At 44.4% G+C, this 16,682-nt stretch overlaps 1 protein-coding gene across 1 annotated transcript in view; it reads right to left on the minus strand.

The window, feature by feature from the left end:
* Window positions 1-706: 706 nt before the first annotated feature.
* The window catches only part of HDGFL3 (HDGF like 3), a 50,038-nt gene continuing 34,062 nt past the window's right edge, over window positions 707-16,682 (minus strand). Inside the window, exons 2-6 of the mRNA XM_083587078.1 lie at window positions 12,186-12,262; window positions 8,602-8,740; window positions 6,815-6,973; window positions 5,376-5,522; window positions 707-2,530 (exon numbers count right to left, since the gene is read on the minus strand). Coding sequence (XP_083443204.1) covers window positions 2,525-2,530; window positions 5,376-5,522; window positions 6,815-6,973; window positions 8,602-8,740; window positions 12,186-12,262 — 528 coding nt within the window. The 3' untranslated portion in view covers window positions 707-2,524. The remainder of the gene's footprint in view (window positions 2,531-5,375; window positions 5,523-6,814; window positions 6,974-8,601; window positions 8,741-12,185; window positions 12,263-16,682) is intronic.

The raw sequence follows: 16,682 nt of genomic DNA on the forward strand, positions 1-16,682 counted from the left end.
TTTACTAGCCCCCGTTCCCTGGACTGCTCATTTACCACACTTAGCATATTGAAGCATGCAAGTGATTATGGCAGGGGTTAACAAACTTTTTCAGCAGGGGGCTGGTCCACTGTCCCTCAGACCTTGTGGTGGGGGCGGACTATATTTTTTGGGGGGAAATGAACAAATTCCTCTGCCCCACGAATAATCCAGAGATGCATTTTTAAATAAAAGCACACATTCTACTCATGTAAAAACACGCTGATTCCCGGACCGTCCACAGGCCGGATTTAGAAGGTGATTGGGCCGGATCCGGCCCCTAGTTTGCCTACCCATGGATTACTGGGTGCATCCAATACAGCGCTAAGTCGAGGTCACATGGTGGTTTATCTGTTCTGTTGCAGAAATGTTCTGTGCTAGTGGGGTGTGCTTGTGCAAAGGAATATAGGAGGAGGTTGCTGGCGACTTCGCTGCACAACAAAGGGCGCAATCTGTTGCACAACTTTGGATTCCTCGGGTGTGCAATGTTAAAACTCTCCCTTTGCGCTAGAGGACAGAGAACGTTGGACTACAGCCATTATGTGACAGGTGAGACTTCTTTTATATGTCCAGTATGCGATTCTCTGAGCTTTTGATGCACACGGAGTCTCGTAAGTAAGAAAAGCAAAGGGACAGAAGCAAGAAAGCTTTCCCTGTATTGGTGCTCTTATTAGAACGAACTCAACGATAACAGAATGCTTTGCTTTAATACTCGAGTTACATGAATACCTCACATTATTACACGTATGAAGCCAAATACGACGCTAACTTAGCTGCTTACAACCTCAAACCTTACTCCTGATACACATTCCAATAAATTTATTCTGTAAAAACAATAGTTTTTTGTGGTTTTTTTCTTGTGTCCCCCCCCCTCCCCATGATTTTTTTTTTTTTGTACAGTAAACTTTTCAACTACAAACCTTGAGTACGCGAAAGATGTTCAAAGGACAAGCATAACAAGGATTGATAAAAACTGGACTAAACCCATATGTTTTCACAATAAAAGCTGGCATTGAAAAATAAATAAAATTCTCTATTCTCACAATAGCAACAATAATGTACACAGAATAATGGATTTTGGAATGCTTACTTACTAGTCTAGATCTAGTTTTGAAAGTAGGGAAAAAAACAGAATAATGATGGCAGGATCTTTTCTTTCTTTTCCTTTTTAAGCCTTTCAGGTTGGGTTCTGCTTTTCAATTTGATGTTTTGGTTTATTTTCCCATAGGGTAATTATTATTTTTGTTTAAAAAACACACACTATCAGGCGCTTAAAAATGGAAGGCATCTGAAAAAGCTCAAATTTGCTTTGGGGTTTTGAAAAAAAGCTCCTTGTATTCATCTAAAGAAACACAAAAGACTTTCACTAACTCCACATATAAGAACTAAGTCAGAGAAATTTACGTTACATCATGACCTTGAGAAGTATTAAGAGTATAGCTAGCTAGGTATGTCTAATAAGGAAAGGTATTTTCATACAATATGGACTTTTTCAGCAGGAACGCAACTCAAGTACATTTTGCCAGGTTTTAAAACAGAGATGGCCCAAACAGTTTACTCTCCAAAGAGTGGCTATATGGTATGTGATTTTGGGCGTGGGTATTTTTCTGCACGTAAATTTGATTGTTTCATGAATGAATGGGCATGGATCCTTAATCAAGATGGCGCCATCTCGACTCGAGGGCTTTACGGAGATCAGGCATACCGTTACATACAAATATGTACATTTACATGTCGCATACAAAAAATCCAAAAAAGAGAGATGGGGAAATATCTCCTATTTCATAGAACTTGAAAATAGTTTTTCTTCTTCTTTTAAATTTCCTTACAAACGAAATTGTGAGCAAATATTTTGCCCTATATTGACTGCAATTTGGCGGGGGAGGGGAGCACGTGAAACTGCCTAAGGAACGAAATCTAGCTTCTGCGCCATCTGCTGGCCACCCCTGTTTTCAAACCAATTGTAAAAAAAAAGTAATAATACACCAAGAATGGATAAAGAGATATTTTTTTTTTTAAGTCATGGTTTGTAAGCAGAATAAAGATTCTTGCGGTTCTTTACAAGAGGGCACTTTATTTCCAAACGTTTTTAATGTTACTGCTTTTTTAAAAAGAAAAGGAAATTTCAGAAAACGGTTTAAAGTTTGGAGTTTTGGCCCTTTGTTTTTGTTTTTTGGGGGGGAAGGAGGTGTCAATGATGGGCGCGTTGGCAATGTTCTCGCATGTCACATTTGCTGGAAAAGAGCGGTGTTTTTTTATTGTTTCGCGTGCGATTAAATAAAATGACGTTCAGAAAAGGGAACCCCTGGGGGGCTGGGGAGATAACAATGAAGTTGAAAGTCGTTTCTGAGAACAGGGTGGGTAGGAATGTGACCTAAATGTGCATACGAACAGATATGCTGCTGATGAACAGATGTGCTGACTTCTATCAAATCCAAGAATTTTAGACAACCAAACATGTAACCTTCTTGTGTCTTCCCTTAATATGCAGCAGTCAATATGTTGGTTAAGTCTGGGGGGAAAAACAGGAAGAATATATGAATGCCTTTACAAATACGCATGCAAACAATTCAATCAGCATTATGTTATCAATTGGATATAACATTTTCAAAGCGAGGCCTTTGGCACGGTGTTGAACTTCATCCCTGACCACCGGCCAGAACATCTGGGAGACCATAGAAAAAAATGTACATTTCCATCTGCAGATTATGTCTAACTAAACCCTCTTCCGGATCCTGAAGGAGCGTCTCCATCCCCATCGTTCACTGAGGTCCAGCTCCGAGGGCCTTCTAGTGGTTCCCTCACTGCAGGAAATGAGGTTACAGGGAACCAGGCAGAGGGCCTTCTCACTGGTGGTGCCTGCCCATCAGATGTCAAGGAAATAAACAACTATCTGACTTTTAGAAAACATCTGAAGGCAGCCCTGTTTAGGGAAGTTTTTAATATTTGTTGTTTTATCATCGTGTTTTTAATATTCTGTTGGGAGTTGCCCAGTGGTGGGGTATAAATAATATATAAAATAATAATATATTATTATTATCCTTGAAAGCTTATAAGGGCAGGGTGAAGGACTCTTAAACTAGGCCTCTCTTCAATATACAGTCGTACCTTGGGTCGAAGTAGCTTCGGGATGAATATTTTTGGGTTGTGACCTGGAAGTAACGGAGCGTGTTACTTCCGGGTTTCGCCATTTGCGCATGCGCAGACGCTCAAAATGATGTCACACGCATGCACGGAAGCGGCAAAACGTGACCCGCAGACATGCAGATGCGCAGTTGCGTCTTACGTTTACTTCAGAATGCGAACGGTGCTCCCTAATGGATCCCGTTCGTATCCCGAGGTACCACTGTACTAAATTTCTACAGTTAGGGGTATCTGAAATAAATTCATGGCCATTCAGGGAGGCTCGTCTGGCACCCTCGTTATATATCTTTAGGCGCCAGGCAGAAATATTTCTCTTTTCCCAGGCCTTTGGCTAATTAAACAATCTATGGCCTTTTAAACTGGGTGGGGTGGGGCCGGTACTGCTTTTGTTTGTTACTACGGAATACATTTTTGTGTTCTTATATTGCAAACCACCCTGTGATCCTCGGATGAAAGGCAGTACAGTATGGAAATTTAATAGATAATCATCATCATCCAATTTTTCCTTCTTCTACTGCACAATTCATTGTACTAGCAGAATGACCAGGGGGATATTTCCGACTCACAAGTAAACAAGTCATCGGGCCAAGCTAGACGAGATGCCATTCACACAATTAGCAAAAGTGTGAATAGCTTTCAAAACATAAATTGCAGATGCCTGTGTGTCATTGGGGGAGGGAGGGAGATTTAGGCCCTTGCCTTCCACTGTGGGCTCAATTTGGATCATTCCCCTTTTGCCCATTATTTTCACTGGGGATAAACATTCCAATTCACTCAAAAGGGAGCCTTTTACCCTTCAACAATAGCAGGTTCTCCCCGTGCCAGGGATCAATCAGGACAGCAGTGGGAGCGGGGTTTGAAAGGTCGAAGCTCCTAGCCCCTCACGTGAGGGTCTGCCTGCCATTCCCTCTGGGGATAGAAGTTTCCACGCACTCAAATGGCAGCTTTTACAGTCAAACCTTGGCTCCCAAACGCCTCCATTTTGAAAAGCTTTGGCTCCTGAACACTGAAAACCCGGAAGTAAATGTTCCGGATTTTGAACGTTTTTTGGAAGCCGAATGTCTGACGCTGCTCAGAAGCCAGTCGCATGTCAGTTGTCAAACATTTCGGAAGCTGAATGGGCTTCTGGAATGGATTACGTTCGACAACCGAGGTTTGGCTGTATTCCAGTGGCAATAGCAACTGCAACCTGACTACAGTAGCAGGGCAGGGAAGGCGAAAGCCCCCTACACATGCTACAATCCAGATCAAGGGCTCCCACACCTGCAATTTACTTTTAAAAAAGACACCCATGCAATTGATAATTACGAATCATGATGCATCTTCTCTGTGCCATGGGGGTGACACATGTGTAGTTCTGGAATGACCCTGCCCCCACTGCTATTTATTCTTTTAATACAGCACCATCCCTTTGCATCTAGTCCCACCAGATTATGGCCACACAATGCATTTAAAGCACTTTTATACCACTTTAAAGAGCCATGGCTTCCCCCAAAGAATCCTGGGAAATGTAGCTTGTTAATCATACTGAGAGTTGCTCTAAGACCCCAGTTCCCCTCACAGAGCTACACTTTCACGAGTTCCCTGGAAAGAGGGATTGTTAAATAGGGTTGCCATATTTCAAAAAGTGAAAATCTGGACGCAAAAGTTGTTGAGCTATTTTTTTGTTTTGCCCAAAGGAAATTCGCCAAAATCTATACAGTGGTACCTCGGGTTACATACGCTTCAGGTTACACACTCCGCTAACCCAGAAATAGTGCTTCAGGTTAAGAACTTTGCTTCAGGATAAGAATAGAAATCGGGCTCTGGTGGTGCGGCAGCAGCAGGAGGCCCCATTAGCTAAAGTAGTGCTTCAGGTTAAGAACAGTTTTAGGTTAAGAACGGACCTCCGGAATGAATTAAGTACTTAACCTGAGGTACCACTGTACTTACGACATGGGTTGCTGTACATTCGGATTTCCCCGGACATTTCAGCGATTTCTGCCCGGACACTGCTTCTGACTGCCGTATTCCAGCTATGTCCAGGAAATTCTGGACGTATGGCAACCCTATTGTTAAGCCACTTTGGGAATGACAGCTCTGTGAGGGCGAATCACAATTCTCAGCACCCTTAACAAACCACACTTCCCAGCATTCTTTGGGAGAAGTCGTGGCTGCGGAAAGCGACATTAGAATGCTTCGGATGTCATGGCCTGCATTAAAGTAACCCTTACCCCTTCACTAGTTTTCTGCGAGTCTGAAGAGGTGTTTCTTGTGTCGTTGCCTGCTTCCCCAGCATCGGAGCTGCTCTTATTTTCTTCCTCTTTGCAGTCCTTGTCATCTTCATCTGCAGGAGATTTCCGTGACTGCTTGGAAGATTTCTAAGTATATCCATCAAGGGGGAAAGAAAAGAAGATAGCCTGTATTTAAGCACCGTTTACTTGGATGTGAGAATTCAGCAGATTCTGACGGGGCAGTTTCTGGGTTCAATTTCATTTCCATTTTTGTTGTTCTGAAGCGGGTGCAATATTATTAATTACATTCATATCCCAACTCTCCTCCAAGATACTAAAGGTGACAGCTATTATTCTCCCCATTTCTCCACCACTCTCACTATGGCCTTTTGTGGTAACTTAGGCTGAGAGGTAGCGACAGGCCCAAGGTCATCCACTGAGACTGATGGAGAGCTTAAATGCTCTTTTTGTGCTGGGTAAGGAGAAGATCAAACCTATCCATTCTTAAGGAAATCAGCCCTGAGTGCTCACTGGAAGGACAGATCCTGAAGCTGAGGCTCCAATACTTTGGCCACCTCATGAGAAGAGAAGACTCCCTGGAAAAGACCCTGATGTTGGGAAAGATGGAGGGCACAAGGAGAAGGGGACGACAGAAGATGAGATGGTTGGATAGTGTTCTCGAAGCTACAAACATGAGTTTGACCAAACTGCGGGAGGCAGTGGAAGACAGGAGTGCCTGGCGTGCTCTGGTCCATGGGGTCATGAAGAGTCGGACACAACTAAATGACTAAACAACAACAAGCCCCAGCAGACCCATCTTGAGAAGAGCTTTAAAGTTCTTCACCTTGTCTGCAAGGCCTACTTGGCACACCAACTCTGGGAGTGTTAAGGATGCCCTCAGATCACTCACTAGCCATAGAGCAGCTCCAAGGGGTGGGTATATGCAAGTTTTGTGTATGTAAGTTGAACCCTTGGAACCAAACCCACATAAGATGAGGGGTTATTGTAGTAAGCCCCTGGAAGTCCTCCTGCTAAGATGGGAATTGAAGTGGGTTCCCATGAGGTAAGACACAGTGACAACAGCAAGAATGTTTATTGTACTAATAGAGCTGGACAACAGGGGCAAAGCAACTGCTTATATACATTTATGAAGGCCTGGGCCACTCCCAACTCATGACTCAGAGTTTAAGGGCCAATGGCAGAGGCTCAAATTCTGAAATGTTCTATGATTGGATGTCATGTATCGAATCAGAACACAGGGGCTCAGAATCCTTAGTCCAGACTCAAGCTCAGGCAAACACAGACCACGGAATACATAACAGGAATGTGACATTGCATCATCATCATCATTCAAAGAAGTGTCATTATTCCATACTGCTGAAAAATAAATAAAGCACTGCTTATGGGCAACAGCAACAAGATGAAACCTCATGGATTACCTTCGAAGTGTAGGATTTTTTCCGTTTTGAGCCCGCTTTTTCGTTCTTTCTTTTGCCTTTTCCGTCCTCTTCTACCCGGTCACCTTCCTCCTCGCTGCTGGCGTCTGCCGTATTCCCTCCTTCCCCCTCAGTTTCTGATGAACTTTGTTGCTGAATTGCCTTTGGAATGAGACAAATCGTTGCAGCTTGTTTTGTAACATCCCATATGAGGGAGAAACTGATCTAGAGATACTGGGCACTTTCTACCATTCTACCCAGATGTGAAACAGTCCTACTGTACAGATTGCCTACTTCTAAACAGAGCGGCATGTACTCAGTGCTAACACATGCGGGTCCTGCTATCCGAACGCTCGTTCTATGAAAATTCACTCATTTGAACGTGATGAATTAGTACCCAAATTTTGCTATACACACCACAGATTCAGATAACCAAACAGCTGGACCTGTGTGTAGTACAAATAAGCAGCCTTATTATGTGTGTTTTGCTGGTCCACGGCAGCCGTTTTGCCAGAAACTCTGGTGGGAGAGATCAGATGAATAAGGGAGCATTTCTTCCTTCCTTCCTTGTCTTTTGCAAAGTTGTAGAGGATTTCCCTGGGTTTTTTTCTTCATTTGGGAGTCAAAATTCCATGGCTGGGAACGCATTAGAAGTGTTTCCTTGGAATCAATGGAAATCAGCAACTTGCTATGCAAACGCTCACCTAACAAATGATTTCCTGAGAACGCATGTGTTCAGATAGCAAAACCTCCATGTACTTAAAACAGATAAGAAGGTGGTGCTGTTTTGGGGAAAGGGAAGGTTAAAGTGATAGAGTTGGTTCCTAGAGAGAAGAGAGAGATTACAGAGGAGACAGTGGCTAGACCACAATCTAGAAAATGGCTGACCAATCTATGTAGGCCATAATCTGACCCTAGTAGCAATGGGATGTTCATCTGCACCAGGGGAATTACCATAAGAAAAAAAGGGGAAAGGGGGAAAAGGAAAAGGGAAATGAAATATTTTCTGAGTTATGAACAGGGAAAATGTGAAGGACTGGCTATTTTGCTAATGGCATTGTACAGGTGTCATGTAACAAGTCACTAAACCAAGCAGTGTGGAAGCTGCCGCTGACATTTTGTTGTTGCAGCTCCAAAATTTAACCTCTTTTTACTAGACCTGACAGGCAGAGGGATGGAAGACAATGAGAAGGACCCAGAAGGGTCCCCAACCATTTGCAATCTTATTTACACACTTCTATGGCATCTGAGATTTCAGCAGGAATTGCCCCCACACTTCCTGGCATAGCTTTGCAACCACAGGGGCCAGACACTTGTTCTTCCTTTTAAAGAAATTCAGAAATGAAAGCTCCGCTTCTCCAGAACTTGAGATCTCTGCTCACTATCCCATCCTGTGGTTTGCCCCCTCTCTCATGGGTTTGAGGCATTTTTAATATTTATTGTATTTCTAACTTGTCTTTCGTCAGACTGGGCCCAGAGAGAGGGAGAAAGGAAAGTACAGCCTTTACAAACAAACAAACAAACAAACAAACAAACAAACAAACAATTGGAGCCAACACTGCTAGTTCTAAACCCCAAACAGAAAACATGATGATTCTCAATAAGACCTGGTCTTATTATCATGATGGATTTGGCACATTATAACTCAATGCCCAGAGGCATTGTGGCTGTAAGATGTTTCCTGCTAAATCTAGACACCTCTGAGGCCCAAAACTGTCTGTACTTTGGTAAGTGTGCCCTGGGAGAGGCTTAGCTGAGAAAAGCTAAAAGAGAAAAGAAACCATTCCTACCTGGTATCCAGTAAACTTGACACCGGGGTTGTTTTCGATTTCCCACAGGCCTTCGTTAAATCCTTTTCGTTTGTTCGATTTCCCAAACTTGTCTTTATATTCTTTGTATGGGAAGAGATCTTTAGGCCCCAGAAATGCGCTGTGGTTTAATGAAAATGACAGTCAAATGGTAGTTTCATTTGCTATATTAGGTACAGTAATATGATAGTCATTGTTCGGAGAAATTGGTCCCATGAAAAATGGAACTAGTTAGTCCTGATTGTGGCTTTGTTCAGACATCACAATACCAAACCATGGCTTGTGGACAGACAAAACATAGTTTAGAGCTGCATGTCTGCTTTCTGTTTTCTGTCTGCTCAGCAATGTAGTCTTCAGCTGCTGCAACCCCTGGAGGAGGAACAGCAACTGTTGCTATGGTTTGCCAATTCAGGCATCACAACAAACCAAAGTTAGCACAGACTAACTATGTATGGAAGTGAGAGCTGGACCATAAAGAAGGCTGATCGCCGAAGAATCAATGCTTTTGAATTATGGTGCTGGAGGAGACTCTTGAGAGTCCCATGGACTGCAAGAAGATCAAACCTATCCATTCTGAAGGAAATCAGCCCTGAGTGCTCACTGGAAGGACAGATCATGAAGCTGAGGCTCCAATACTTTGGCCATATCATAAGAAGAGAAGACTCCCTGGAAAAGACCCTGATGTTGGGAAAGATGGAGGGCACAAGGAAAAGGGGACGACAGAGGACGAGATGGTTGGATAGTGTCTTCGAAGCTACCAGCATGAGTTTGACCCAACTGCGGGAGGCAGTGGAAGACAGGAGTGCCTGGCGTGCTCTGGTCCACGGGGTCACAAAGAGTCGGACACGACTAAACGACAACAACATGGTTTGCGAGCCTCATGTTAAAGTGCTGATTCTGGTTTTGTAACCAAGGAGAAAATATGGGTTTGTCAATTCATACAACATACCATGCAGTTTCCTTAACCATGGCTTGACCTGATGTCTCCATAGAACCTAACCACAGCCTCATTAATATCAATAGCGTTTAAGCGTGGCTAATCTAAATAAGGGCACTTTACAATGTTGGTTTGTTCTTCCTACTTTTTATTTTGCTTTATAATCTTGCTTCCTGGTTCCAGTCCCAGTGGTTACATTTGGACAGAATGCTGGCCACCAGCCAAGATTAAGTAAATTATCTAGCCACTTATTTCAGACTTCAGTTTTATCCCTCTCAACATCTGAAGATCTCAGCGCTGATTATAGTATTTATGCATTGTGTATGTATTGGTAAGCCAAGAAGAAACCTTGGCTTCAGATCGTGGTCTGGAGAGAAACAACCCTGTTATGCTCAGGCATAACACTATGGCTGTGTACAACATTCTTATTTACTCGGGCTCCAGTGTGTTCCCACTGGTGGTACTTCAAACATGGCGATAGCCACAATCCTTATATCCTGTAGTTTCTTGAGAAATCTTGCTGTTTGATGCACTGTCCCTCAAACCATCTTTCATCCAATTTGAAAACGTAAGCCACATTCACTTCGCAGGTTAGCTGAGGTGTGTACATTTGAGACAGCTTGTGAATGGAAGCTTTTCCTCCAATGACCTCCCCACCCCCTTGCCGGGGTCCTGATCCAGCTGTTACTCCCCATTCCTGCTACTTATTTAAAAAAACACCCATTCATGTCACTGCTAAGAATGTCAATGGTGCCTTGCCCAGTTTGGCCCTGTAGCTGAGGGACGGCTTGCGCTAACTTCCCATATGGTTAACCTCTCATGTACTCCAGCACAGAATAACCCCAAATAACAGGTGTACTGTGAGACAGAACATTAATAATAATAATAATAATAATAATAATAATAATAATAATAATAATTATTTATTGTTTCTACCCTGCCCATCTGGCTGGGTTTCCCCATGAGCTTAGTACAATATTAATTCAAGGATAGTTCTTGCTACTATAGATGTTCTGCTGATGTTCAAGATAATTCTCATGGTGCTTATGCGTCAGTGGTTCACAAATCATGTACAGTGATGTGGGCTGAGTTGAGGTCTTAGGCTATTGCAACAGTTTGAATGTTCACTTGTTTTGCTGTCCACTCATCACTGTATTGCAACAAGACTGCTCATGTGTCTAAGGTTACTTGTCCCTCAATGTAGATGTGTCACAAACATACGTTTAGAGCTGATTGGAAAATGTTTATTGAATATATAGGAGGAAATTGTGTACAGTTGAAAATGTATCCAAAAGGATATTAAAAACACAATAAAAGATCAAACATTAAGAAATTCCCTAAACAGTTGGCAACATTAAGATATATTCAACAGTGTAAATAAGTTTTGATGGATGCAATAATGGAACACTGAGTGATTGAGTTTATGTAAAATATGCAGATTTATGATATGCAAAATGAACCATGGAAAGAGAAGAAGGGAAGTCATTTATATTTTAAGGATGTTTAAATGAGTATTCTAAATGGTAAAACAGAAAATTTAATTTTACACACACACACACACACACACACACACACACACACACACATGTCAATGTTACTGCAAACCTGAAACATATTACACATGCTGACACATTGTACTCTTATCACCCTAACGGAAATGGATGGAGATCCCAAACAATACCAGTGGGTGTATGTTAACTCTGCACTGCTTCCTAACTCTATGATTAGGACACTCTGCAGTGCTATTGCAGTTAAATGTTAGGTGAACCTGCCCTCCTGTGGTGAAACTACAAATTGCCACTTCCAGCTGCCTGCAATTTGCTGCCTGTCCATATTGGGGTAGCATTGATAAAATCTTTTAGCCACATAAACATTGCGGATTTCCTTGAAATTCTGAAAGACCTTTGAGCTTGTCCTGTGGTTGCTTAGTGGGGAGCAAAATACAACCCGTTGAAGAAATTTCCTTCCCTGGTACGCAGGATGGCGGCCCCACAAACAAACGAGATCAAGACGTGTATTTTTAGCTCGTTTCTAAAATATGATTCGGGATAACAAATGTAAGGGAATCACCTACAGTCACAAACTGGTAGCAAATCTCAACGCCTACTAGGGGAGCAGGGGCAAAACACAGCACTCATAATAAAGCTAACTCTTTCTATCTATCTATCTATCTATCTATCTATCTATCTATCTATCTATCTATCATCTATCATCTATCTATCTATCGGTCTCTCGGTCTCTCTCTCTCTCTCTCACAAATAATTATCAGTACAAACCGAGATTAACAACAGCATCAAAATGCTATTGCGGATGGTCCTCTCTGCAGGCCGCAGCAGACATCTTTAGAGCATTACGGCCATCTTTTTGAGCTGCAAAGGTGGCAACCTGTTTTTGTAATGGTTTTATTGTGGTCTGCCAACAGATAGCAAATGATATCAGTCAGGCTCCGGCCAGCTCTTGCTCCCAAAGGGTTTTCCCCACAAAGCAAGCTCTGAGATCTCTATACAAGCGAATGCAGAAAACTTCAGTCTCCTACCAATTTCAAAGCAAGCTCATTCCTTAAAGAGAAGCACTAGGCTCAAATGGTTTAAAAGCATATTTTTAAAAGCGTGTACATTTGTTCACTTACGTTTCATGAGTCCCGAAAAAGAAGATAGGGTACTTATTTGCGGGAGGCTTCACGGCTCCCTCGGGGAGTTCGTCAATCTGTTGGAAAGAAACAGATGTGGGCTCATTACCAAATGTCCAATGAGTTGGATGGTAAGGGAGGACTGGCTGCAAATTTCAAAGAACACAGCATAATGGACAATGCAGCTGGCCAGCTCAGGGGTTCCTAAACATGCATATGGCTGGTACATGAGCCAGTTCAGACCCTCCAAGTGTACCTATTTTCCAGGGACAGTCCTGGATTTCCAGAAGCTGTCCTGGTTTCTGATTTGCTCCCTGAATGTCCCGCTTTTCCTGAGGAAGTCCCTATTTTCATCAGAATATGGAGTTATGTCAGGGGTGAGCAAACTTTTTAAGCAAGGGGCCAGTCCCTCAGACCTTGTGGGGGGCTAGACTATATTTTTTTGGGGAAAATGAACGAATTCCTATGCCCCACAAATAACCCAGAGATGCATTTTAAATAAAAGCACACATTCTACTCAAGTAAAAACACCAGGCAGGCCCCACAAATAACCTAGAGATGCATTTTAAATAAAAGGACACATTCTACTCATGTAAAAACACGCTGATTCCTGGACCATCCATGGGCTGGATTGAGAAGGCGATTGGGCCAGATCCGGCCCCTGGGCCTTAGTTTGCCTACCCATGAGTTATGTGATCCCATGAGCCAAGGAGATAAGTACCATATTTTTCCGTGTACAACACGCCCCCGTGTATAAGACGACCCCTATTTTTGGAGACCCCCCCAAATTAAGGAAATGGGGGGAGATTGCTCAGAGTTGTTCAGCTTATTTTTTGGGGGGGATTGCACATAGTTGTTGAGCTTTTTTAGGGGGGGATTGCCGCCAATCGCTCACCCGCAAGACCGCCACTGCCAATCGCACGCCTCTCAGAAGAAAGAAATCGTCAAAAGCAGCCGCCAATCACACGTCCAATTGATGGAGCAGCAGCCAATCGTCAGCAGGCCTTGCTGCGGCCACCAATCAACTGCCCAATCGCCGCTGACAATCTCCCGCTCGCAGCTGCCACCAATCGGCCGTCCCCCCCTCTGCACTATTTGTGTATAAGACGACCCCAAATTTTTAGCATTGCTTTTTTATATAAAAAAACTGTCTAATACATGGAAAAATTCAATAACTAGGCAACCTTTAAAAGGCATCTGAAGAGCAAAAGGGGAGAGTCCTGTGGAGCTCATGTCCTGCTTGTGGACTTCCTATAGGCATCTGGGTGGCCACTGTGAGAACCGGAAATTGTACTAGATGTGCCATTGGTCTGATCCAGAAGGTTCTTCTCATGTTCTTAAAATGGGGTAGCTGTGTACAAACACACCTCGATGTGAATGGCACTTGGTAGAACCAACGCTTTCATTTCAGGGGGAAATGTGAACATCTGCAAATATTTGCTCGCATGAGAAACTGACTGGAAATGTACTAGGACAGGGGTGGCCAGCTTCCAAGAGACTGCAATCTACTCGGGGAATTAAAAATTGACAGGGATCTACCCCTGTAGAGGGAGGCATAAGTTGCTTACCGGTTTTTTTGCTCTATAGGACGCATTTTCCCCCCTCCAAACATGAAGGGGAAATGTTTGTGCGTCCTATGGAGTGAATGCAGGCTCCTTGGCTTCAGCGAAAGCAACGTGAAGCCTCCAAAGCGCAGAGGGAGCGCTCCCTCCGCGCTCCGGAGGCTACGTGTTGCTTTCGCTGAAGCCTGGGTGTGCACCGACCCCTCTCGCTCTCCAGGCTTCAGGGATAGGCGTGTGAAGCCTTTGGAGCGCAGCGGGACCTCGTGCTGTACTCCAAAGGCTTCGGGGTTAGCTGCGCAAAGCCTCCGCAGGGCAGCGGGGTGAAGGCACCCTGCTGCCCTGCGGAGGCTTGAAAGGCTGTCCCCGAAGCCAGAACAGCGAGACGGAGTGCCGCGCAGCGTCTCGCTGTTCTAGCTTGGGGATGCCGGGGCTTTATGGGGAAACCCCGGGCTTTCCCCTTCAGCCCCGACACTGATTTGATTCAGAATATTTTTTACTTGTTTTCCTCCTCTAAAAACTAAGTGCGTCCTTTGCTCGGGTGCGTCCTATAGAGTGAAAAATGTGGTAGCTTTTGGGGGAGGACGCAACATTTGTACATTCTTTTGGGGGCAAAGAGAAACAGCAACTCACCGAAGGGTCGCTGGGGGGAAAATAGCCTCGGTTTGTAAACTCCGGCTTCCGTTCTCCAACAACGGAGGGTGGGGTGGGGCGAGGGGCCGGGGCCGGAAGGGGGCCAGCAGTCAACCACGATCAACCAAAACCTCACAGGGATCGACCAGTAGATCGCGACCGACCTGTTGGACATCCCTGTACTAGGACAAAACCCTGTCCAGCATAAATTGAGTATGAATGGTCAGTTTTATTTAAGATAAAACAGCATTACCAGAGTCAGAAAATTGATCAAGTGGCCATCTATAAATATCTAGGGGTATATCTTTTTGCAAACAAGAGCTTCAAGGCTCAAATGCAGTGGCTGCATGTGGATGCTGCAATAAATCATAGTTTCGTGCAACGGGAATGAGCTCTCTCCTGGGATCACACATACTTCCATCCTCTCCTGCACCGAGTTCTGAGACTTTCACTTCTGCTATTACAGTGGTACCTCGGGATTCATACACTTCAGGTTACAGACTCTGTTAACCCAGAAATAGTGCTTCAGGTTAAGCACTTTGCTTCAGGATGAGAACAGAAATCTTGCTCCGGCAGCGCAGCAGCAGTGGGAGGCCCCATTAGCTAAAGTGGTGCTTCAGGTTAAGAACAGTTTCAGGTTTAGTACAGACCTCCGGAACGAATTAAGTACTTAACCTGAGGTACCACTGTAGTTAACTACGGCTTCCTATGTTGTGGAAATTGGGAACAAGCAAAATCTGTCAAGGTTGATATTGTTCAAAGATTCCTTCATTCTGCAAGGAGGTGGACTAGATGCCCTGAAAGGCCCCCCAGAACTCCAAAATTCTATGAGAGGGGAAAAAAGGGATGAGCAGGAAGGTGGAGACCACAATTTTGGGCATGGCAAGCAAAGGTCACCCACAAATTCTACATCCCTGTCCTTAAAATCCCCTTCTTTATGGTTTTTTCTTTTGCACGTTAGTTTTAGCCAATTGATGGCCTTCAAGAAGAAAAAAAGGCACCCATCTCTTCCAAATTAAAAACAACAACAATTCCCTGTCTGGTTGCCTTAGTGGAAATGAGGTGGGCAATTATGTACAAGCCAAAAATATGTGCTTAAAAATATTGCTCACCTTTGTATTTGTCCCTTTCACCAGGGAACTCAAGACACAGCAACCCTGTGAGGTGGGCTTGATCAGGCAGGGTTGTTAACTACAGGGGGGGGGAGCCTAAATGCCGAGAGCTGGATCCCCTCTATGACTGTGCCCCCCAATATAACAATTGGGGTGTGGGGAGGTGAGCCATCAGAGACACAACCGCAGGACCAGTGAAACATGATCATTAATTTTGTGAGGGAACGTCTGAAAAGGCTCTACATGCCGCCTTTGAATGCTTATGGTCTGTTTTCTCCCTGAGAGAGCCATACAGCTAAAAATTGGGGGGGGGGTGCCAAACCCCCAAAAAACCCACACACAAGAATGTGCTGTAACACACGCACAGTCCCCATTGGCCATGACAACTCCCTGCCATTTCGCTAGCTGGATCGCCTCAGCGCCGGAGGAAAGCTGCTGCTATTTTCCCACTCAAGGAACCGTGAGGACAGCAGCCATGACTGCAGAAAATCCCCCTCCTTCCATCCCTCCGACTAGCCCTGTTCACTCCCCAAAGCTTTTGTTATGGTGAACCCCTTCCCCGAGCATGATTGGCTGCTTCTCGCAGTGTTGGCGGAGACCCTATAGCGAGGGGGGGGGGTGTAGAAAGAAAGAAACCCCCTCAATGCTTGGAGCTACAGAACAAAAGGCAGATGAGAGCAGCAGCCTCTGTTAGTCAAATCGACAGGAGAGGCGGCCCCCATTCCACCGAGGGAAATAATGCAGATTCTGAAGTGCCGGCTATAATAATCGCCACCCACAACCAGAGTGCAGGTTTGGTCTGAAGCAGCAAAATCGACTCCTTTCACTCCCCCTGCCCACTGTGCATGAATACAAGATCCATGCTGGCAGCAGAGCGTGCGGCCATTTCCATCAGGTCTGCCTAAACAGATACAGAAAGCTTTTCAGAAACAGATCACAGCTGTTCAGCAGTCTCCCTCATTGCTGGAGAAGAAAGGAAACTGAGTGGGGTTTTTTGGGGAGGGGGGCAGGGAGATGCTCCATCCCCCTTGAATCCTCAGTAGGGTCAGAATTCAGCTCCTCTCTGCTGCTGTTTGAAAGCCCAAAGTACAGTGGCAACTTGGTACTCAAACGGCTTGGCTCCCGAACAAATTGGCTCCCAAACGCCGCAAACCTGGAAGTGAGTGCTCTGGTTTGTGAACGTTTTTTGGAAG

The sequence above is a fragment of the Podarcis filfolensis genome (genome assembly GCF_964270895.1).
Source record: "Podarcis filfolensis genome assembly, chromosome: 14".
In the NCBI taxonomy this organism is placed as follows: Eukaryota; Metazoa; Chordata; class Lepidosauria; order Squamata; family Lacertidae; genus Podarcis; species Podarcis filfolensis.